Source organism: Pygocentrus nattereri, chromosome 11 (genome assembly GCF_015220715.1).
Source record: "Pygocentrus nattereri isolate fPygNat1 chromosome 11, fPygNat1.pri, whole genome shotgun sequence".
Taxonomy (NCBI): Eukaryota; Metazoa; Chordata; class Actinopteri; order Characiformes; family Serrasalmidae; genus Pygocentrus; species Pygocentrus nattereri.
Window position 1 is genome coordinate 37,830,022 of NC_051221.1, and position 26,127 is coordinate 37,856,148.

At 40.0% G+C, this 26,127-nt stretch overlaps 1 protein-coding gene across 7 annotated transcripts in view; it reads right to left on the bottom strand.

Annotated features, from left to right (window-relative positions):
- The window catches only part of anks1b (ankyrin repeat and sterile alpha motif domain containing 1B), a 272,382-nt gene that overhangs the window by 131,900 nt on the left and 114,355 nt on the right, over window positions 1–26,127 (bottom strand). For all 7 annotated transcript variants that reach the window (XM_037543104.1, XM_037543101.1, XM_037543100.1 and 4 more), the window contains 2 exons: window positions 25,296–25,412; window positions 5,968–6,121 (listed from right to left, as the gene is read on the bottom strand). In XM_037543104.1, coding sequence (XP_037399001.1) covers window positions 5,968–6,121; window positions 25,296–25,412 — 271 coding nt within the window. The remainder of the gene's footprint in view (window positions 1–5,967; window positions 6,122–25,295; window positions 25,413–26,127) is intronic.

Below are 26,127 nucleotides of genomic sequence, written 5' to 3' on the forward strand. Positions count from 1 at the left end.
TGAAACTGTACAGTGTTGTATTTTGCTGCTGTGCTCCAAACAGCCCTTTCGGACTACCACTTCATTCCAGGCCCAACCAGTGCACATTGGGATGGTTTGCACTCACAGTGGGAGGGAAGAGGAGGACTGTCCAAGGAGCATCTGGAGAGAGCTGCAGGAGGTAAAAAGATTGAAGCTAATCTCAGAGGTAACTCTGATTGGCTGACATCAGTAATGTGGTGTGCTGGTTAATCATCCAGACACCACACAGTTAGAATGTTTTCCATATAGAACAGCAGTGAAGCCTGTGGGCCTGACAGTATGTCAGACGAGAACTTATTTTATGGAGCTAATTTTTTGTAGACTATGCAACACACACACACACACACACACACACACACACACACACAGAATACTGGCTTGTTCAGTGACCTGCTCACGTGACAGTTTCTCAACAAAAGCATAGCTGTTAGTGTGAGATAAGAGAAGAATTTTGTCTTTCACACTCAGTGAGCATCTACATTCAGCTCACATGCTCAGATCAGAGAAGAGGGATAAAGTGATAGTGGAAAAATGCACAAAATGCTCAGAACACTCCTGACTGATACATGCCGAGAATGGAATTATCTGGCGTGTCAAGTAGTGACAAGACATACACAGCCACACCTCAAACACACTGCAATATAGTGGTTTAAATGTAACTATTTTCGATAAATTCAGGTCCAGGCCTAATTTTATTACCAGGAAGACTTTTTTGGACGCTTGATTCCTGATTGTGGTGTTATTGCTCTGTGTTATTAAATTTAAGCGACAAAGAATAAAAGTTACCTTTAAATAATGCAATATATAATTAAAATTGCAGCTCTTGAGATTTAAAAGTAGCATCCTTTAAAATTGCAATTTAAAAATAAAACAATTACTATGTCTGAGTATGTACAAACACACGTATACAGTTATATGCAAATGTTTAAACACCCCCCAAGCTCAGAGCAACTATGGGTCTGGGATAAGATAAACTGTAAAAGGAGATAAAACTGCCCAAACTGAACTTTAAAAAGCTCCCTTTCTTAATCTCTCTTCCACTTCTCTTTGAGAATTGAGGTTCGAGAGAGCGCTCAAGAGATCTTCCTTTTTTGTTTTTTATACTTTCGCTTTTCTCATTAACTTGAGAAAGACAAGAGGCTCAAAACTATAAGGGATAACAAAAATGACCAGCTTAGTCAGAGTGACTTGCGAGTAGCAGAGTGAACTCAAGACTGAGCAGCAAGCAGCATGTGAGCACTCCTTAAACAGGATGCCCACAGCTGCAACCGCTTAGCCCTAATTACTCGGACCTGACTGTCCTGCCCCTACCAGCGGTTGGGGGGGGGGCCTAGTAAGTTGCCTGGACATTACACAGATATATGTTAAATTCTGCAAGTAAACAGCAAGTGTTTATTTAAAAAAAAAAAAAAAAAAAAAAATATATATATATATATATATATATATATATATATATATATTTGTCCAGACAAAGAAATACACAAGCTTTATTTTATCTCCTTAACACCCACACAGCAGGGTCATGAATATGGAGGAGCTCTCCTCCTTCCTTAGGCAAATGACACTGGAATATTCATGAAGCGTTAAACTGCAGTGTGTTAATAACCGAAACAAAATGGCAGCCTCATGTGTCCGTGCTACACTCGTTTATGTCTCTCTCCTCTTCTCCTCTCTGTGTAAAAGTCTGTTGGAGGATGACTTTCTTTGCAAGCAGGTGGTGGAGACACTGTTTGCTACAGATTAGAACATTTGTCTTCACTGAGGGGGTCCAAGGTGTGCGTGTGCCCAGCATGTGGATCAGTGTCCATATGTGTGTGTGTGTGTGAGTGTGTATGTGTTGGGATGCAGCAGAGAGTGTGTATGTTAGACTGTTAAAACTCCACAGCTGCTCTGATGAAGCCTGGCCTCTTTACTGCGTACTGCAGGTTGCTCAATGGGCCTTGGCCTGTAAGCTGAGGATGCACTTGTGGAGTGATTTTGCATTTGCAGCCATGAGCTCCTCCAAGATTCTGATCCACGAGGGGAATGAGGCATGGAGGAGAGCAGCAGGAGCAGTACAGGGAAGAAGGGGATCTCCCCTATTTATATATAATGTTTCCTGACAGCCAGAAACAGCATGTTTAATTGATGTATTACCCACATCTTCCACACTAATTGCTCATCTAGACTAAAATCACTCCTTAACACTTCAATGTAAATGAGTGCTAACCTGCTGAAGACAGAATGGGCGAATCATTTGGAAATGTGTTAATGGTTGTGATATCAACTTCACTAGTTCAAAAAAGGGTCTGTTTTTGCAGCTTAATTGTCGTATATTAACTGCACGGACTGAGGAATGAATGGTACGCTTGAAAAACTTGAAATGTTTACCCAGTACATCAAACACTTGAGGAAGGAAAGGAAGGGAAATTTAGTTTTCCTAATGGGCCCTTTAACTAAATGGACTGGCGCAGGGTCAGGCACGGATAACTGCACTAATCTGGCGCATGATGGGGGAAAAGCCAGGCTTCTTCTCTTTAGATCATCACATGCTGCTGTAATTGAACATGACCCTGAGCAGGGAGCGCGCTGCAGCGAGCAGGGAGCGTGCTGCAGCAAGCAGGGAAGTGGATCAAAGTGGACGGGGACGTAACGGTTCACTCTACCAGGATCAGCTCCACCAAAATAGCAGCGACACAACCAGGGCTTAAGCCCAGCCCAAGGCAACTCCTGCCTCTTCACACCCAAATCCCTCCTGACAGCCCACCACTGCTTTCTAACCACTCGCTCATGCTGCGTTCCGGCCACAGCCTCCTTCCATCTGGACACTTGCACTAAGCATAGACTTTTCTTGAAGGTCAGTCTCTGGTGTTTGTTTCCACAAAGCTTCAGAGGTTAAAGCTCCAATTAGAAACTGCCGAATCAGTGTCAACAGCTGCCTCACAGCTAGCCCTGTTTACTACCATTGATACGTGAGCAAATTACAGCCATTCATGAACAATATTTTGTTTTTAACAATGTTTTTTTTTTTTTTACGATAAGTCCATACAAGTACATACGATGTACTTATATTGAGTATGATGTAATTTACCATGATAATGATTTTTGCCCACCCACATAGCTCATACGCGGCTTCATCCATCACACATTGTTATTAGTCTCATTACACTCTGTGGGATGTTTTTCCAGACACAGATTAGAAGTAACGAGATGGCACTTTAACTGTGTATTAATGAACCAAGAATTAAGTTTTCTCAATTCAAGTGCTGAAATTAAATTAATCAAAGCCCACCATATCAACGAATGTGAGCTACAATTCATGAAAGCAGACAGAGGAGAAGCCTTTCTGAATAACTGAATAGTGAAATAGCTTTCTGTGATGATATGCACAGCAAATAATGAGCTTACCAGTTCTCACAGAGTACTTCTTTAGAATGTGCTCTCTTTAGAGACACCCGTGTGTGTGTGTTTGTAAGTGGTTTTGCTTGAGGGAGGATATAGATCAGGCATACAGCAAACTTAACTTCAAGTTTCAACTCTTTCCATCTAGAGTCTGTCTGTTGTTTTTCCATCCACAAAACTGTTGCAGTAGGACTATTGTCTGTCTGCAGTTTGGTTAAGACTAGAATGTGTTAAATAGAGATCGCACTGCAGCCAATTGATGTTAGATCGAAACTAATTGGACCTAGATGGATGCATAATAGGCCAATTCACATGACTTAAGATAAATGGTCTGCTCAAATCATGTTCTCAACATTCCCCCATATAGCCTGGCCTAGTGCCTGCAGACCAGCACTCTATCTGTGCAGACTTTGACACGTATAGCCTAAAGCCACACACCCCACGCCTGAATACTGTAGGCTCCAAACTGCTACAGACACACAGGCTCGGCTATAATCAGACAGAGAATGGCTCCTGCAAGCTATGATTGTGTTCTTCTGGAGGAAAATAAAGGCCCAAAATAGAGTCTGCTATAATCCTGCAGTCTCTCACACACACAAACGCACACAGACAACACTTGTCTCTTATCACACTTTGGTAAGCCACTCTCTAGTGATCTCACATAAGATGAGGACACACACCCCACACAGACACACTCTTTGTGCAGTCCCACAGCAGCTTACAGTGCTCTGTAAACAGGGACCTGGTGGAGTCTGAGCCAGATAAACACTCACTGCAGCAGGTGTGAATCACTCTACCTACAGGCAACCCAGCTCAGCACAGCATGTCGCCATGGCAACACACAGGTGACTCACCGGGCCTGTTTCCACGACAACCCGAACTTTATGCACAGCGATACTGCTGCCACAGATGCGACTGCAGCAGAAAGTCGAACAGCAGAGATTCCTTCAAGCACCTCTATGAGCCTACCACAGGAGGAGGAGGAGGTTGCCATGGAAACATGGCTCTGTTTCGGTGGGATCAGACAGGTGGAGGTGTGGAGGAGTTTCAGCCAGGGGAGTGAGGGACTGCTGATTGGACAAGTGCATCTCTGTGTCCATTTGTACATTGTCTCTGCTGTCATTGTTCAGACAGACTGGAGTTCAAGTGTGGACGTGTTTGGAATGTGTTCAAAAGTTTGGGATCACATTATTTTTTACACATAATGATAATTTATACATTGTACGTTTAAACTGTACTTTTGTACAGTTTAAAAAACTGTACTTTTGTAGCTGAACTAGGCATTTTATCATTACAAGTATTTTGTTAAAAACAAGTTACTGAATGATAAATAATGAAATTATTAAATGATAAACATGACTGATGAACTCCTAATACTGTTTAAGTTATCTGCCTCAACCATATACCATTAGCCCCTTAAATGGTGGGTCCAACGTTTTATCATACAATCCTATATCTTAAGAACAGCTCAACCAGTTTGCACTGAATTCCTTGGGAGTTACTAAATAATAAGCCTTAGTACGTAATAAGCCTGAGATTTTAAGCGTATAATTTTATTACAACTTTATTCTCGATGTGATACAGATTTCTCTGTCATTTCACCATCTGAAGCTCTGTTCATTATTCTGGACATATTTTATTTCTTAGTTCTTGTAACATTCAATTTGTAGGCTGCCTACATAGGGACATAAGGAAATATTGAATAATATATTTACAAAGTGCAACTTGCATACTTAGCAACAAGCTTATGACAATAATCACAACATGGTCATGTTTGTAAATGAGAACTGGTTCTCAAACATTTTACCTGGTAAAATAAAGGTTTAAAAAAAAAAAAACATACATTTTTTATAGATTAAATTACATTATATTGACATAAGTGTCAATGAAAGTGAGTGAGAGACATTTGTATAAACATTATAATACTGTTATGAGACATCATTCCCATGTGATCCAATTCAAGAGAAGCCCAGTTACATGCTGCATTCATAAATATGTTATTCTGTATTATGCAGATTATGCAGTCTGTATTTAGGCAGTATTTAAATTTTTTTTTTTTTTTTTTTAATCATTTGTAATTTATTTATAACATCTTAGAATCCTACAACCTTAAAAATTAAGGTACTTTAAGAGTTCTTTAGCAAAAAAATGGTTCTATATAGAGCCATGAACACTCAAGGAAGCAACTGCTTGATTAAATGGTTCTTGGCATTGTGAAAGCGTTCTATAGACTGATGGAGAATGTGCTGTAGATGGTTCTATATAGACCTTTTTTGAAAAGGGTTCCATACAGCACATGGTAACAATAGCAGAACCCCTTTGCTATATAGAACCCTCTCCATCAATCTGAAGTGAACTATTTCATGTTCTAGTATTGTTCCTACAGACTTCCTGTCCTGAACGTTTTTTAGTTTTCTGCACTAATCAACTGAATGTTGATTGACTGATTAGGAATTGCAGAATTGGGGAAATACCAAAATATCCAGGATCTCTATTCTAGGACCAGAGTTTGGAAGCACTGCTTTAAGGGTAAGGGATGTGCGTGTAGAAATTACAGTAGCTTACCATTGCCAGGACAGGTGTTGAGAAGGTGGATGTCCAGCGAGCAGGGTTTGCGTGTGACTGCCGTGGCCACAGACTCATATGGATTATCCTCGTCTTCCGGTAAAAAAACGTCCAGAGAGGGAGACTGGATGATTTCCACACAGCGCTTAGAGTCCTGCACACAGAGCACAGCAGCATGTAAACATTCAGAAACTACTGAAGAACATGGAAGATGGAAGGACAGCTGCAATGAACAGGCATTAACCCTTTATTACCATTTTCACAAATGTTAATGAAGCCCTCTAAACCTATCAAACCAAGTGTCTTGATGTATTCTGAGAGTTTGGTGACGGCCTGTTAAACGTGTTTAAATCTCCTGCTAGAGAGTTACAGCGGCTGCATGTTCACGCTGGCCAGAGTGCAACTTGTCAGCGTGTAAAATTGGAGCCTTTTGAGCACTGCCATGTTTTCTATAACTGTAAAAAGGATGCACTTATTGCTGAATCACTCTGAATTTTTCAAGCGAATGTGCAATCTCATTCAGAGCAGTCGGTAAATACTTATGACTGATTTGTTTAATCAGAGTAACAGTAAAGCGTGACTGGTGTGGGCTGACTTGTTCAAAATCTAAGTGTAAAAATCTATGATTTTCGACTTTGTTACATTACATTCTTCACATATCAAATAAATGCAGCAACAGCACCCAGACATCACATTATTAAGAGAGAAGAGTACATTAAATAGCAGCTACAGCCACGTTTTAGCTTTGGCCTTAAAGGGTTAAATCATTTCTCAGCGAATGCACCAGTAATGTCTGTTGTAGTGACTAAGCATTCATATGCAAAAATGTGGGTGTCTCTGGTCAAATGACATATTTTTTCTTGACTTTCTATGTGAAAATAAGTTAACACACCCTCAACAGAGAACAAACCTTAGTACACTTTTATTCCAGTTACTTGAATGTGTTTCATATTTGAAAAAAAAATTCAACACAAGTTCAGATCTCAGAGCTGTCTCAGATCTCATGCGTGTAGGTACCAGTAGAAAACACAGTGAGAGTAACCGTTGTCCAGACAAAAGAAAGCCTACGTTATCAGAGCTATTTCATGTGATCAGAATCGATTTTCTTTCACACCAATGCAGGAGCCATTACTCTACCTATCAACTCCAAAATCCTTCATTACCCAGAGGGCAGTGAGAAGATCCATCATGAACTGGGTGCAGGAGTGAGGGTATCCATCAAACTAAGCTGTGTGTGTGTGTGTGGTCTTTTAAGCAACTTGATCAAATGTCCTGTTTCTGAAAACACAGTCACAAATAGACATCCCTCACACACACACACACACACACACAGTACAGCACGACATAAAGAAGCAGAGATGAGAACCGTGATGGTGGTAGTTGATGAATAATGAACTAAACGCCCTTGTCTTTCGTTTGAAGAAAACTGACATTTGCAGCAGTAGTCAAACTCTGAGATTGCGCTGAATCAGGTCATCGCTTTAGGCTTCCGGCAAACCTGTCGAGATTTAAACACTTAAATCAACCCCACTGTAATTTGCAGAGTCCTTCTTCTCTCAGCGATGAAAACGATCGTTGTCAATTTTTCATGTCTTGAACATCTCCGCTTCCGTTTTGATCCATTTCCCCCTTTCATCGCTTCCCGCTTCTTTATCTTCCCTCATATTTTCACCTCACTGTGCGTCTAAACGAGGTCTTTAGATATTCTTTGTTTTGGAAAAACACTGTAAAGTTCAGCGCGGGACAGCGAGGGTTGCACATCCTTCCTCCAAGGCACGTGGAGTGTTCCACTGCATCCTCCCAAACTCCAGCCCTGCCCTAATTTCTTCCCAACTGAAGAAAGCAGAGCAAAGCGCTCATCACTGGGCTCATCTGCTCGCCCATATGCTGATCAGTAGGTCACTCTAGGAGCGGAGAGTGTGTGATTTGGGAGGTCCATGTAAAAAAATCAAAAAAAAGTTAGAGGAACTGTTCAATACAGTATTTCCTCTACAAACCACCCCAGATTCTTTGGGCTACAGAGCTTTGAGAAAACCAGACCAAGGCCAGTCCTCCTTCATCTGTACCACTTTCTCTAAATGCTAATCACTTACTTACTCTCTCATCTCTCCATCATCCTCTCTCTCCATAATGCTGATTGAAAGTGTGCAGTGAAGCTACGGAGCTCCTCCTGGGAAAGAGAATGGGAGCTCAACAGATAGAATAGTAAAAGCAGGGAGATGGAAGGGGAAGGGTTGAGCTCAAAGATGGTGCTCTCACTATCAGTTAGGGTCGACGCTGGAATGTCAGTTACAGTTTAGTCTTGGGCGGAAGACATGGATCAAGCAGAAAAGAATACAGCGACTCCAAGCACAGGAAGCTAACGGAGACGCTTTGCATCAGGAGCTTCCTGATTCGGAGCGCATTATCTCTCTCTCTCTCTCTCAAATACATATACACCCACACAGAAAGTAAACGAGAGGTAGAAACTCTCTCATGCTTAAAACATTTGGAAAAAAACTCCAACAGAAGCAGAAACATGGTGGAAGAATTCAAAGCATGTTAGAAGCACTACTGACTGTGGAGAAACTGTGTGGAAATGCACTGCAAAAATCCTGGCGAATGAAAACATCTTAAATCTGGTCAACATACAGTCGTATGCGAAATTCTGAACAATCAGATAAATTACATGTTTGTTGATTTTGGAAAAAAGAAGTTAACACACCCTCCACAGTGAACAAGGTTAAACATGGTATTTTATATCATTTTTATACATCTAGTGTTTCTACTTATCAGATTTTGTAAGTACATGATGAGATTAGGTAACACCTTATTTGGGTAATTCATGTTAGACACCTTGTAGATGCTTCTTTATTTACTTTTAAGTTGCGTTCAACTAAATATCTACTAAGCTGACCATAATTTTCTTTAACTCTAAACCTGGCTCTAATACTTACCCTAACCAAAGCCTAAGCCCAACCCTCACCCGAGTCCTAGACTTAATCCCAGTCCAAATCCTAACCCTAACCCCACCACCGTTTAAAATAAACTGAATTTCAACAGGGAGTTTGTTAACAATTTAAACATCTGTGGATAATCTGTAGGGGACTATAGCGGACAATCCAAAGAAAGTGAGAGCAGATTATTTCATTATTACTGGTTTTTACTCGTTTTAAGCAATTCTATCTATTGAAATTGTATTTTACTACTGGAAGATAATTTGACTTGTCTGAAGACATTATGCAGATAAACTTGCTTGTTTCAAGAAATAATGCTTAGCAAAAGCAAATTTGTCTATCAACAGAACAATACACTTCACTAGCTGAAATTATTTATAAAATGACTTCTGGAGTACAACAGACACGTCATCAAATATTGGTTCGCAATATCAGTCAAATCTAAACATCTGTCCATTTCCGATACTGTTACATTTTTTAAGCAAACATCAGTCAATACAGATATGATTCTGATACCATCCTGCTTTCCCGTTTAAACAAGTAGTACATGTCTAGATAAAGGCTTAATAATCTAATAATTTTCTTACTACAGTCTCATAAGAAAATATTAGATATATTGACTAGAATTACGATGTTACACATCATTGCTTTTAGAGTGTAGGGTCAGAATGTGGGTCACAGACTTTAAGTTCTTCCTTACAGCTACAAAGCTCACACATTAGTTTGCTAGCAATTACTGAATGGTTACTGAACAGGTTAAAGCTTGAGGCACATGCAAAGCCACTGACTCTCTCTCTCACGCGCACACACACACACACACACACACACACACACACACACACACACACACACACACACACACACACACACACACACACACACAGAGAGAAGAAACAGTTCAGCCTGTACCTGCGATCTCAGGTCACCTCCTATGGTTTTAACATTAACCGTCCCTGCTCTGTTCGAATTCGTTCAAACTCCTTTTCCTTCCTCTCTCTCCCCCCTTCTGCCCCTTCCCCACCTCCTTCTAGCCTGACGGCAGAGATATGGCTGAAGAGGAACTGTGTGATCTGGAGAAAGGAAGCAAACAAACAAACACGAGCGGCCCCTCTCAGTAATTAGCGGGCAGCGTGGAGCAGCACACGCTGCAGCTCTACCCAAATAGGAAATGCTCTTCAACCCCTGCAAGCCTTCAACCCCTGCACATGTGACCAGGGCCTGACTGACTTCTTATCTTTTTTCCTCCTCCTTTCCCAACTTTTTCTCACTCAACTCCGCCTGCTTCTCTCTTTCACTCTTTCTTTTCACTCTGTGGCAACCAAACTCACATCTATCTGTTGTCTATTCCTGTTTTCCCTCTTCGTTCTGCCAAATTCTTTCTTTGCCCCTCTGTTCTGCTCTCTCTCTCTCTCTCTCTCTCTCTCTCGCACTCTCTCTCTCTGAAGAGACAGTAGATAACTGTATCTGATCTGAATAGGCTCTCTCATTTCCTGTGATTTCCCAATCACTGCTGCACGTCTGATTTGGGGGGGAACACACTGGTGGACAGAAGCCCCTCTGAGGCCACCGCATAGCACAGAAGAGAAAACACACAGAGAGAAGAGACAGACTAACAGACACACAGAAAATAAGAAGAGGTAGAAGAAAGAGAGAGTGAGGCAGGGTGTGTATGCGACAGTCAGACAGACAGACAGAGAGAGAGAGAGAGAGACAGAGAGAGATCATATGAGAGAGAGAGATTAATATTAAATCTGGCTTTTGGTCATGTGCTCACAAACACAGAGCTTTTAAATGAGGTCAAAAGAGAAGGAGGAGCCAGTGGGGTGGATGGGGTGGTGGGAAAAAAGAGCTATTAGAGCACATGACTTCTATACTGCACACTGTATACACATACTACAGGGCACAAAATGAGCAATTAAAAAATAGCCAACTCATACAACGGACGAGAGCAGCACAGCAGCTTTCGCTCAATAAAGGTTTAACACTGAATTCCTTTCATTTCAGTCAGACAGAAAATAAAGTCTCCTAGATCCCCCCTGAGCGTGCACGCCTCGCAGAAACGTCTTCTTACATTTTGTTTAATCATTTCTCACTTGGAACTCATTAAAACATGTCGATTTCTGTAATAAGTGGGAATTACAAGCATTCAATCAATGCCACAGCCGTGTTTGCAAGTAGAAGAGGTTTTTTTTCTTAATAGGAAAACAAAAGGAAAAGTCAAAAGTGCAGACACGAACCTGTCAACAGAGTTTAAATCAAATGTAAATTTAATCCATGACGCAACTACGTAATTCACTGTAATTCTGTAATCACATTTAAGAAGCACAGCCAAACAAAAACAATAGCTAGACTTCTGAGGTAGATAATTGCGGGGAGAAAAACAGTCTGTGAGAGAGAAAGACATCGAGAGAGAGTAAGACTCAAAGCTAAAGGGGTAAAGAGACAGAAACAAAGAGAGAGAAGCAGAGAGAGAGAGAGAGAGAGAGAGAGAGAGAGAGAGAGAGACATCTTGGGAAATGAAAACATCTTAAATCGAGTTGGTATATCAAAAATGATCATTATGAGTGCACTGTAAGAATATTATAAGAAATTTGACCATTTAACTTGGTTAGTGTCTTAGAATAACGCAGATAATTTTACTTGATTCAAGAAATAATGCTTGAAACAGGCAAAACTACAGGCTGACAGAACTTGACAAAGAAGACAAGAAGAGGTGAAATTCCTTACAAACTGACTTTGAAGAAATGTACTGCTGTGTAATGTGATGCTGTGTTATATGTCCTTACATTCAGTATTGAATATTTAAAATTGTTATCTATCCATACATGGACATGTCTGTCACACCTGTCACCTGTCATCTACTTTCATAAAGTAAATATGAAATTCACTGAGTGTGTTTAGAGTAACGAGACTTCTAAGGGCTCATTTCAGCCAGACAGATTGAGGGGAGAAAAACTGAATGCCTGCGAGAGAGCAAAAAGAGTTAAAAGAGAGAGGGCGAGACTCAAAGCTAAATGGGTAAAAGAGACTGAAAGAACAAGAGAGAAGCAGAGAGAGGAGTGAATAGACGTGGTGACCCCAGAGAAATAACTCCCTTTCTTATGAAATGAGCTGGCTCACATCTAAAAAGGGCCAAGCACTATAGTGATCTTTCCCCATTAAACCGCTTCCCTTCAGAGACTTAACTGCAGCTCCTGGCACAGCCGTCACCCTGAGGCTGGCACTGGGGCTCTGTGACATGTTTTCCCCCATGCAGAGGGAAAGTCCGCAGTAAGGAGGAAACGGCGGCTTCAACAGCAGCAACACTGAAGGGAATAAACCCAGTTTCAGCCACTCCCCCTGAAGAGGAAGAGCTAGTGGGTGTACTGCACCGAGTAAAGGTGTTTTCACTGGGTAAAATTTCAGAAAATGACTTTTAGAAAATGCCACAGAGAGAATAAGGGATAAATGAGGCACAGCATAATACATGCACACACAAGGTTACATACCTTTTTGGTGGGGCATTTCCACTGACCTCTTTATTACCATAACTAAATGCTGCTTGTTAAACCCACCGCATTCCTAAACGTTAAGAGGAATTCTACCAATAGGCAATAATTCTGCATAGCTCAACTGCTGTAATATGATCAAAGTCAATCCAAGAGAAATCCATGTGAATTTTTTTTCCAGTTGCAATGATAGAATTCAGGGGTGGCAGCGTCTACAAGTCATTAGAGTGATTGGAAAAGCACTCTATTGTTATCTCTCATACTTCTTATTCTTCTTCCACACTTTTCTGCGATTAATACAGCACGAACCGCTTAACGCACAGACTCCGTTCAGAGCGCATTTCGAAGGTCTCGGCGCTGTGACTTACGCTATGTATTTTGGAGTCGATCGGATTGGTAGTTTTTGATAAAATTAAGTTTAATAATTAAAAACCTCTCATAAGAATGAATGGCGGAATATTCCTAACTTCAAATTCTGACATCGATGACGTCACAGCAGGCCACTCAGTCTCAGACACAGCTGTCGTGCAGGGAATCTGCTTTACAATCCTTAAACTTTCACAGAGAAACTCCATTTCAGTTTTAAATGGTAGAGAAACTTGTCCTTTCCGAAAGGTCCGAAAATATCTTCGTAATATCTCCGAAATATCTCATAATTTTATCAATTAGCTTCAGAGTTATGAGCATTTGTTTGGCACTAGGCACAGAAAACTGCCCCATTCACTGCCATGTAAATTTCTCAGAATCTGCTTATTTCAAGATTTTCTCTGTGTTTAACTCGTCATAACTCAGACAATTTCTTCTCAATACAAACAACATTACACCAAAATAATCCCCAAAGGGGTCTAATCTCACACCATCTATCTGGTTAAGTGATAGAGTAAACATTTCCTGAGTTATGGCTGTTTGTTCAGAGGGTGCAAATCAGACTCAAACAAGGCTTCTCCACTAAGAGCTGCATAATAACAGAGTGACAGTTCATTTAAATGATGCCCCCCCCCCAAACACACACATCTCTCCCTCTCACACACACACACACACACACACACACACCTAAGGGGGTGTTGTTCACCTACACAAAAACACATATAAACACACACACATTTGCAGCTCTTTTCAAGCACTCTTACAGTTCCTTCAGGAAATGCACATCTAGTTTTATATACTATCCAAAAATAATTAGGGAGCCCATACTTGTCTTCTGAGTTTTTAAATGTAATGCTAATGATGATAAAACAGTGCAGAATTAGAAAAAAAAAATTCAACACTGTCAGAAAATAGTGTCAGGCATCAGGCCATGTGGTCATACTCATTTCATGGAATAGCTGTCTGAGAAGCAGATCTGAGAGACACTGAACTCTTCAGATGTCTGGTTTCTACTACCCCTACTGTGAATAATTCTGATTGTGTAAGTTTATCTAGAACGGAGCATTTCACACCAGACCACTCCAAATGACTTGGTCTAAATCATTTAATTATGCAGTCATGTTGAAAAATCTATGGATTTTACCCTCAGGAACTAAAAGCAAGTCTTTTTGCTGTTCGCCTTTTTCAAACTGAAGCTTCAGAAAATATTAAATATAAGCTCATTTTTTCTCATGAGGACCACTTTTGTCCCCACAATGTCTCACCAGTGTCTCTTATCCCCATTATGTGGCATGTAAACAGAATAAGGTCCACATGAATAGATTAATACAAACATGCATACACAGACACATACACACACCTTATTAGAGCATCTGGACTGTGTAAGGCCAGTAGGGCAATCAGGGGCATTTGTAAGTGATAGAATTCCGAGCTATCAGCAATGTCAGAATAAATTCGCATAGATCCAACTGACGGCAACTCATTAGAGACATCCAGCACAGCCTTGCAGAGCTTATCTACTACTGCTCTTCTTAACAAGCAACCAGAACACAGTCAAGAAGAAGCCTGCACACACTTTGGGTAAGTGAGGCGACAAATGATAGCACATTTTCACCTGATATGAACCAGCAAGGACAACAGCATGTACACTATATAGCTGTGGAAGGCAAAGCTAATGTACATAGTACTTTATTTGCATTAGCCAAGAATGTTGGTATATCACCCTCTCTCTATATCGTTCTCTAAATCTTCACCCACCCACTTTTCCCTCCAATGAGTTGATTCATATGAGATCGCTGTGGTGCTGTGCCTGGTCTCTCCCCATGGCCTCCTCTGGGCTGTATATTTTCTGAGCACTAAGACATGTCCCAGGTTATGTGCAAGCGCAATTTACTTTTGATCAAGATCGTAAAACACACACTACGTTAAAGAGACTTTATTTCAGGCTGTCTATTTGCAGTAATCTATCAAACACAGACTGAACACCAGTGCCACTGGGAAAGTGTGGAACAAAACAGAGAGACCTAACTCTGCTCCAGTGTTCACTCTCAGAGAAGCCTACTCACACACACTCTCACACACACACACACACACACACACACACACTGTTATACCAACAGAGACTCATTATGATGGACTACACATTAGTGAATTACAGTGGGACAGTAGTTTGCAGCACATGTCAAAATTAGCTAGAGAGATCAAGAACGACACTGATGTAAAACCTGAATCAAATATAAATAGTCTGGTTTCTAGTCAGGGTTTAAATGGAGCTTAGGCTTTTTTTTTTGAGAATGCTTTATTCAGGCAAACAAAAAAAAACCAGGAACTTACTGGACATTAAATCACTCACTTCTACAATCTCATATAAAAACAGATGAAGAAACTAGTGACTGCACTAAAAAATGAAGTCGCTTGTGTTGGTTTTATTTCATTTTCTCTCAACAAATGTAGTTAAAAAAGGGAAATTGAAACAGCTGCACTGTATCAGAGAAATCTAGCGTGTTATCACACTTACTTGATAAGTGTTTATAGTGTCAGTGCAGTGTCAGTTAAGTAAAACTCAATATCTTTCCCATTGGCTGCAGGCATCATCTATTTGCCTACTGTTTTACTTGTTTTGTCTTCCTACCTGGCCTACAAACAACTGCGCATGAATTTATTTAATGCTCCAAGGTTAAGATTAAGAGAGCTTTATTAGTCCCACAACAGGGAAATTCCACTTCTGCATTTAACCCATCCGTGAAGTGAAACACCACATACACACTAGTGAATACACACACACTAGAGGGCAGTGAGCACACTTGCCCAGAGCGGTGGGCAGCCCAATCCGCAGCACCCGGGGAGCAGTTGGGGGTTAGGTGTCTTGCTCAAGGACACCTCAGTCATGTGCTGTCGGTTCTGGGGATCAAACCAGCGACCTTCCGGTCACAAGGTTGGTTCCCTAACCTCCAGCCCACGACTGCCCCATGTTAACCGCTTAGCCTCATCGCTGGTGGCTATAACAGCAAGTTATCATGCACACAATATCATAGCATGCATTATCCTGCTGCTGTGCATGTTTCTGCAATGGCTGAGTAGTATATTAGGACTATAACTACTAAACCAATTTATGTAAAGCTAACCTGAACTTTCTACTTGTTTTGTGTACTTGTTAGTTGACATAATCATAGCCAGCAAAACAATAATTAGTGCAGCTAACTAGAATTCACTCAAATCACTTGTAGGTGATTTAATTTACTAAGCAAATATCATTTGTAACTTATTAATACAGTTGTATGAGACCTCTTAATACTTTTTATATTTATAAGTGAACTCAACATTTATTTTCTTTGAGTGTGACATGTTATTCCAATTTCTAATAGAGCTGAGCAATATATCGTCTATACCATACCGATACTGCTTTTCAGTTTTATATTTTATAAATTATATTATAAATTCTAAGCATTATACAATGTCCATAACACAGTGGTGTCCACCTTGTCAAATGCTTTGTGTTTACATTTTTAATTCTATTCTGTGCCCGAATCGTACTCAAGAGCTGACAGCTAGCTGTGGCCTATGCCATTTCCTGCTTCAGATTTTTATAAAGAACCGTTTAAAATCCATTACAACTAAACAAATATTAAGTTTTCCTTGAAACTTTATTAATGCAGACTTGTTACCTTGTTAACTAGTGCTTAAATATAATTCGATACATCAGAATACCGGTAAATATTTAAAAAAATACCGTAATACTGATTTTAAAATAATACTGATAATACTGAAATATTGTAAAAACTGAATTTTAACACATAATAGTTACATCTGTCATGCTTGGCCCCTCCCAGTCTTCCAAATGCTTTTTGTTTTGGTCTAGTCCGTGTGCTTTCTTTTGTTTTGATTCCTTCCCAGTCCGGTCCCCTTGTTTTCTGACTCCGCCCCTGATTGTTACCACCTGTGTTTTCCACCTGTGTCCTGTTTTCCCTTGTTAGCCCTCTTGTATTTAAACCCTGCGTTTTTCCTGGTTGTTTGTTTGTCTTTGTATTGTTTGTGCTTTTGGTATTGGATTGTTTGAAGTGTTTGGTGTTTGTTTATTTCGGCCTACGTTGTGTGTTTATCCCTGTGTTCCTTTGTTGTTATGCCTGTCCCTGCTTTTCTCCATGTTGGCTCCCTGACCCAGGACTGTCTTGAACCTGATTTTGGATTTGCCCATTATAAATCTCGCTTGTCTTCCCACATGCGTCCGCCTCCTCATCGCGCCCAAACGTTACAACATCGTTGTCATTGTATACAAAGCTGTGTAAGTGTATTAAGAAACTGACTTAAATATCTTGTCGATATAATTACTTGCATGGCTCTGTACATAAAATAGTGCATGGTAGGACATATGTACACTATACGGACAAAATTATTGGGTCACTTACACATTTCACTCACAGGAACTTTTATGACACCCCCTTCTAAATCCATAATCATTAATATAGAGTTGGTCCCCCTTTGTAGCTATAACAGCTTCCACTCTTCATCCTGAAGGTGTTCAATAGGGTTGAGGTCAGTGCTCTATGTGGGCCAGTCAAGTTCTTCCACACCAAACCCACCCAGCCATGTCTTTATGGAGCTTGCTATGTGCACTGGGGCGCAGTCATGCTGGAACAGAAAAGGGCCTTCCCCAAACTGTTTCCACAAAGTGAGAAGCATACAGTTGTAATCTCTTGGTATTCTGAAGCATTAAGTTTTAAATTTGCTGGAATTAAGTGTCCTAGGCTAACCCCTGAAAATCAACCTTATAGCATTATCCCTCCTCCACCAAACTTTACAGTTGGTACAATGCATTAAGGAAGGTAATGTTCTATATTCACCAAACCCAAACTCACCAAGCACAATGCCAGGGGTCGGATGGAGTGATGTACAACACGCCGCCACTGGAGCAGTAGATACATATCTCTATCTGGCAGTCTGATTAACGAGTCTAGGTTTGGTGAATACCATTCACCCAAACAATTATGCTGAAAGACACTTGAGTAGGTATAATTTGCCAAAAAAGGTAACTCATTTTCACACCAACCAAGACAGACATCTGTGGTATAGCAATACAATTACCGAACATTGTGAATGTGAACATACTCATGTGTGAAGAAGCACCCCACAGCAGGGTAATATTCTGTAACTCATTACTCTGCTCATATAATGAACAGTACTGTTTAGAAGTGCAAAAGATGTAGCAGGCAGACTACTAATTAAATTGTATGCATTAACAGTGGCCTCTCATAATTAATTAATCACATGGGCCAAAGTGGCTTTTTGACTCATATATAATTAATTGTACAGATCTAATCTAAAACTTCTTCTGGGCTTTAATTTGCACTCTAGTCCTTGATTGCCATTGTTTTCAAATCAGTCCCATTGAAATGTGCCCTTAATTAAAATGGGTTTCAGTGAAACTTACTTGGAAAGAAAAGAGGGAATATTAGCACCCAGTCCAAAGAAAAGCCAGTAGAAAGCTGGATAAATGACAGGGATTTTAAAGGGCACACATACTGCATTCCCCCCCTTGAGGTCCTCTTATAACATTTGTGTGGTTTCTTGAAAAATATATTTTTACCATTTTCCAGTCTCTGATTAAACAGGCTGTTTTCGTTACTGTGCCTTTAAGACTCATTTAAGTTAAATTAGCTCTGTTCTGATTGACTGTCCTGCATTGCGCCTCATTCAGAAAAAACACCCAGTTTGAAACTCTCCTTATAACTTCAGTCTGAATGGGTGGAGCTAAACTGCTATAGGCTTAATAGGAGAATATATGTAAATGAGTTGTTTCTGGTGACATCACGGAATTGATGCATTCAAAATGGGCTGTTTTTGCAGCTTAGTTTCCATGTAGACTGTATGAACTGGGTAGTGAATGGCACTTTTAGAAACCTCAGAAATTTTTACATACTATCTCAAACAAAAAATAATAAGTTTGGGCCCGTAAAAGTGGGAGGCAGTTTATCCTACATTAATGAACAACACTGAGTGTGCCAGTTACATGTATTTCTGGCAATGTTTCTGAATGAAGCGAGCAACAAAACTAGCAGGAGATTCTCTTGGACCATCCACCATAAATCATAGATAGACTGTTTTGTTCAATGAGAGAGACAGAAAGAGAGAAAAGGAAAGAGAATGAGAGGGAGAGAGAGAGAAAGTGGGGGTGGACAGATGCTTCTGCAGCAAAGAAACAGATACATAGAAAGAAGGCAAAAAAGATGTTGGCACCAAGTTATGTGAAGAGGGAGATGAAGATGAAGAAGGAGCAAGAGAAGATGAGAGTAGACAGTGAAAAGATGCTCTCTCTCTCTGTCTGTCTCTCTCTCTCTCTGCTGTGACGCATCTATTCGGATAGAGACTCAGATTTGTCAATGGAAAGTAGGCGGAAATCCCACGCCTTGCACTTTATGAATTCTCTGTCTCCTAGCAACCATGAGAACCCTTCTGAATCTGTGCATGTATCTGTGTCTGTGTCCTGCAGTGACGAAATGAAGTGTTAGTTTGGGGCTGCAGACCTATAAGTCACTACAGGAGGAACCCCCTCCCAAATGATCTGTTCACGCCGCCCCCGCCCACCCCTCCGTGCCACCAGGAGGCGCCGCGGGCTGTCGTTATAGTGGCAGCAAAGGGATCCTCACATGGCGCAGGTGGGCGGACCGGCGTGAGACTCCAGTACGCGTCCTGCAGCATAATTACACTTCTTGTTTGAGGGACGGAATCCCTCCTCTGCAATCTCCCATAATGCACATGGGCCAGAGGACCTCTCTTACACGTAACACTCACTCATACAGCACCATAAAGTCTCACACACATAAGCATGCTTACACACTGACTCTTCTGCTGAAATAAAGCTGATGATATAACTGATACAGGTATAGATATAATGTCAGTAGTGCTCCCTCTCTGTTTCTCAATGAATGTGATATATCTGCATATAAAGATAGTATATATATAATACACATTTCAAGAAATATGCAGTGTAACATTATATATATATATATATATATATATATATATATATATATATATATATATATATATACACATACACACTCACACACACACACACGTATAACACTGTATAAGACATATAAATATACAGTACATACACAATAAGACATGCACTGCAGGATATACACTATACCAATATTAGATATACACTACAAGATATACATCAAACTTATTTGATTTATCTAAACAAAATTTATACTACAATATACTACAAATGTATACTATATTACAAGATAAACACTATATAAAATGTATACACCACTACATATAAACTATATGAGATATAAGGTATACACTATTCAAAGCTTAAAAAATATCACTTGTCATATTAGGAATTGCTGTTAATTTACTCAGTAAAGTGTAGATTGTAATACAATAAGTTAGACACACCTAACATTTCTTTATCTTTCACAGTGCCCTACTAAAATCTGCTTAAAACTGTGAAACTGTAAATTTGAAGCATGATAATCAAATCAGTTCATATGTTCATCTAATACATTTTTGTAAAACAGCGATCCCAAACTTTTGAATGATTCCAAACTATTAACACTACTGTACATAGACACATATAAAAGATACTGCGCAAAAGGCAGCCATGAAAACTATTTTAAACATTGTCTCAGTAAAATAAATATAAATAACCAAGAATACTGTAAAACAACAGGCTTTTCTGTCTTTGTTTTTTTAAGTTAGTGATGTGTACGTTAGAAGAATAGAACTAGAAGAGCGCAGGTTTGGTTCTTGACTTCTTGCTGCACCCGAGTCATTAGACAACTTTAGTAATTCCATCAGAAGCATGTGATGTAACTTAATGAAGGTCTGATTCGCTGAACCGGGTATTAACTGCAAAGAATGAACTTCCTTGAGCAGATTTGGAAATTGTTAAGCTAACACAATCACACATAGAGAATCACAATGTACTGTTTATTTGTGTGTTCCAGCAGTGGTTCTTAAACCAGCCCTCAGGGACTCCCAGAAGGTCCTCATATCACTCCAACTTAACACAGGGAGTGAGTCTGGAGGTCACTGAGGAGAGCCACTATTCTAAAGAATGTTTTCCCCCCCAAACAGTTGCCTAGACAAATCATTTTACACATAATTTTCTCTGAGTGCTATGAGTAATGGGAGTCTAACAGGCACTGTAGCTGTAACAGGGAGTGAGGATGAGGTGGACGCAAGTGTGGAGAAAAGCAAGATTTATTATGGGGAAATCCAGGGTTGTAGTCGGAACAGTCCAAGGTCAATACGTACCAGTACATAGCGATCGATGGGCAGACATAACTCCAAGAACATACAACAGAGGAGACAGCATGTCAAACAAGCATACATACAAACAATCAGCACATACATCAAACAAAGACCAGCAAACACAAGGGGCAAACACAGGGCTTAAATACAAAACAAGGATAACGAGGGACAGGCGAAAAAAAACAGGTGGGACGAATCAGGGGCGGGGTCAAGAAAACAAGGGGGCAGGACTGTGAAAACCAAGACAAAGAAGCACGTGGCTGGGACTGAAAGGTAAACAAAAGCACATGGGGAGTGGGAGGGGCCAATCGTGACAGCAGCTAACAAATAATGGAAATCTATTTAGCTCCAGCGCAAAACTAAAGAAGCAAACTTAAGACACATTTGAGGAAAGGAGCTAATTGTGTAAGTCTGATCGTTCATTGAGCTGTTCTTTACTGGTGTTCAACAATACAGAAGAGTGAGAAGACTGTGTGCTGGAGAGTTCTGTCTCCATCACTCTCTACTTCTCTTTCTCACACACACTCTGGTTCTGCCTCTCTTTCTCACATACACATATTCAACACAATTAACTGGGACGGACTGGTCCACAGCTAAGTAGCTAAGTATCATCATCAGATGAGATTCTTCGGGGCTGTATCTAAACCAGCTGTCTCCCTCAATGTATTCAATCATTTATCAATCAATTCATTCATATGTTCCATGCATACTCCTCAGACAAAGAGCTCACTCTGCTACTGTATGTTTTGGAGTAGGAAATGAAAAATGAGTCTCTGAAACGGGAGAAACTTCTAGATCCTGTCAGAGCCAGGACTTTGCTGCTTACCTCCAGCAAGTTCCCATAGCAACACACTCAGATAAGAAGAGGCTTGCAGGAATGCCCACTAAAACACAAGCAGCTAGCTCCACCACTTTACTCAACTGTTAACTACAAGCAGATTAACACATAGTGGAACCAGTAAGAAGAAATCCCAGCCCACTTTCCCTTATCATGTCCAAAGAAAAGAAAGTGGGGATGAGGACAGTCGGCCAAAAGAGCAACTACTCCCTGGTGGCAAGATCGGCAAGATTGTGTGCGTATGTGTGAGAGAGCTAAGCCAGAACATGGTGTACATGGTACAATGGTGAGTGCATGGAATGTAATGAACTGACCTTTACAGAAATTTATGCATGCACAGTAGACCCCTCATATCAAACCATGAATGCAAATAGGCAAGTTTGTTTTCATGACTGAGTGTATTCAAAGAGACTGAAATGTCCAATGAAAACTGGACAAAACTTTTGTGCGTTTGCTTGACCCTTAGAAATGGTAGTCTAGGGACGCACAATAATATCGGATTCACATTCAGTGTCACCACATGACAGCTTTAAAAAAGGGACTGGCATCAGAGAGATGCTTAGATTTCACTGACATTTCTAAATGATAAATTACTTTTACTGTATTGTTTATTGACAGATCGACAGTGCTACAATTTCTGCATTTTATTTGTTTTACTTGTACAATACACTTTATTCTGAGTAACGCTAATTCAGATCTAGTCCTAATTTCATCATTTTATAAATCAGTATCCACAGATATCTACATGAAAAATTCCAGATATCAGCGCTGACCCACAGTTCCCGTATCGGTGCATCCTGTGTCATAGTTATTGGCACCAATGACTTTAGCATAACTTTGCAGTCATATGCAAAGGTTTGAACACCCCAGTCTATTTATGCTTTGTAGAAAAGCATACAGTTTTTCAGCACACAGTTTCAGTTTATTTGCTGAGATTAACACATTGAAAAGAAATGAAATATAATAAAAGTTATGTGGCACAACTTTTGCACAGGCTACATTTTCATGTTTTATTTTTTCCCAGTATGGTAAATTTAACAGACAAATAGTAACTGTGTGTTTAAATGTGTAGAAGTGTCCTTTCTGTAGAGGACATCTGACTTTCTTTTAAAAAAAAGCAACTTTTGCATATGATTTTGTGCTAATTATTTCTCACGTTTAGCTTTTTTTTATTATTTTATTTAAAAAATGTGCATTCTAAACTTTCAATGGACACCATATCTGTGTTAAGTAAAAGAGATTTTCATGATTTAGATATTAACATTATTGTAAGATGTACATTCCTGTTGTGTAAGAAAAGACATTAACGTTTATATTTTTGTCTACCCTTTTTTACCGATACTGGATGAAATTAAAATGAAAAACATCGGAAGCACAGACTGGCAGCTGGCAAGAAAGAAAATAAATGAAATGACAACTAACGATATAATAAATGATGTAATTACGTGCCTTCATATAAATAATTATGTAATGTGAATCAAACATAGCAAAGCCACAATACTAACTCTAGACCTCTAAAGGTTAAGCTTGTGTGTGGCCCTTAATTTCCCATACATCCTGCTCCAGCAAATATTAGATTTCAACAGTGTGCATTCTGGGGAAGGATCAAAGGATCCATCAATTATCCATGCTGTGGTGTGGTGAGGGGAGGTATTGGCAATAGTGCCAGTATAAACTGTCAATGTTAAATCAAGTTTGTTTTCATCAAAGCGCTCTAACAGGCCATATATAATCTGATTCCTCCTGCACACAAAATAAGCCAAGCTCTTCCCTCCTGTATGGCATCTGAAACGCCAAAAAAGCTGCCATGTAGGCGAAAGGCTGTTCTGCAGGCTGTCTTACGTCACCTACCTACCTAGCCTGTTCTCTGCAAAGCTGTCCAGTCATTGCTGTAAAGTTTTGCTAGGTTAACAGTCTAAAAACAGTCTAAGACTGCCTGTGTTTGCTCTCATTGCCAAGAGAAAAGGCAGACGGTGAGAATGAAGCTGTGACTGCATGAAGATCATGAACAGCATCTGAGTCAAAAACAGCCTGAGAGCAGGAAAACAGCATATAAAGAGCTGTGTCTGATAAAACTCCTGCTAGAAAGGTTTCAGTAAGGCTGGTGATAGCTTTGTCACTGGGAGGAGAGAGAGAGAGAGAGAGAGAGAGAGAGAGAGAGAGAGAGAGAGAGGGCTCGGACTGACCTGGAGAGTGTGCATGAGCGTGCTGCAGTGACTCACAATGCCTTGAAATAGAGCAATGAGAAATAGAGGCAGCCAGCGGCAGGTAGAGTTGTTCAGCACAATGGATCCGCTTAGGCCACACATGAGGTGGGCTAAATCATGGCCTTTTTATGTGCTCCAGGAATAGGGGGATCTGTGCTTTCCACACTTTTTGTAACAATGCACTGAGTGGGAAACCAAGCGCTCGATTTTATTTTTGTCATTTTTATAGCATTGCATAATATATTAACCCTTTAAACTTCACAGATGTCCACATCCTAAGGCTTTTCCCTGTAGTTACTGAACATGATTTACAGGCTATATTCATGGCACTTTTATGTGCTCTGGAAATTGAGGGATCTGTGCTTTCCTCACTGTTTGTAGCAATGCACTGAGTTCAGTAACTACTATGCAATGCAACGCTCAGTAACGGCATGGAAAGCAATACAAACTCAATACAAAATTAAAGCAGTTATTGCTGTTGTGTTATGGGATTTCATAAGCTGAGATTTCAAACACAGCGGCCAAATCAGAAACAGGAAAAAAAGACAGCAGAGACTGGCATAATTCCAAATGAGAATGAGTAGCAAAGTAAAAAGTTAAATTATGAATATGGCAACAATATATGCAAATATGCATATCTGTAACAATATTTCCTCTTTTTAGTTTTTAAAATTTTGCTAATGGATTTTATTATTTTATTTGATAAATTATTGTTTTTTTTTTTATTTGATAATATGATAGCTTTGTTAAAGTTTCAAAACATACCATTCACTCCACGTTCTACACAGTCCTAACATAGAAACTAAGCTTCAAAAGCAGTCACTTTGGACGGTTTCTGTGATGTTATGAAAACCAACTCATATACATGGATCCACTTAGTCTACAGCACTTTTGCTCCACCCATTCATTCTGAAGTTACACGGAGTGTTTCAGCTCTGAGTGCTTTCTGAATGTTGCACAATACAGGACAACCAGTTAGCTTAAATATCTTACATCAGTCTTAAAGGCACAGTGACAAAAACAGCATTTTTAATTGCAGTCTGTTCCTCCAACAGGTGAGTACTCAGAGTTACTGAGAAATGAGAAGTTCCTCCTTTTCGTCTGAAAAATTGCAGCCTTACTTTTTGTTATGTGATTCTATGTAGTAAGCCTGAGCGTGAAAGTGAATGCAAGTGCCTGTGTGAGACAGTGTGTGTCTTCATCAGTGTGGATGTGTGTGTGTGTGTACCTGAGAGAAGCCGAGGTTTCTGCAGCCGTTGCAGGGTGTGAGCGCCTCCCACAGGCCTGATGGACCACACACCTTCTCCTCCTCCTCCACTGCTGGGGGCAACGGGGGAGAAGGCCGCTGTGACCAGGAAAGAGAAAGAAACGTGTTACTACCAACACAAACACATGCACACACATCTACGCACAAACACTTGCACACAGCATTTGGGATGTGGAAAAACCGGGGCAGTTTTAGCGACAGACTGAAGAAGAAGAAGAAAAAAAAACAGTTACTTGATTTGAATGTGTACCTCTTTCAATTATAAAGGAAATCCACAACATTTACAAAGATTTTGCATAATTTAGTGATTAAAATAAATGAGCATAAATAAGTTAAAGTCATTCAGAGTCAGAATGATTAGTCAGAATTATTCCCAGCAGTGGTGATAGGAACCATCAGACATTTAAATCTAAATTTCCTTGCTTTTGCAAAATAAAAGAGTTTGATGTAGCACTGTAAACATTTTAAAGAATTTCACTCACTCCCCAGTCAATATATGTAAATTAAGCTGCAAAAACACCCTAACATGTCACAAAAAAGGTGAAGTAACCCTACACAGCAGTTTAGTCCTGCCCATTAATGCTTAAATTTTAAGGAGTGCTTCAATTCAGACTGCTTTTTAAATGAGGCGTAATACAGAAAAGCCAATCAGCAAACAGGTCATTTGCATATATCAGTCTTAAAGAGAGGTTGGATGCAAAAAAAAAAAAAATAAATTCTAAGTGAAAGTGAAAAAGGTAGAATATGAGCCCTTTAATGCTTGGGAAATAAGTGCTCAAATTTGTTGTCGCGG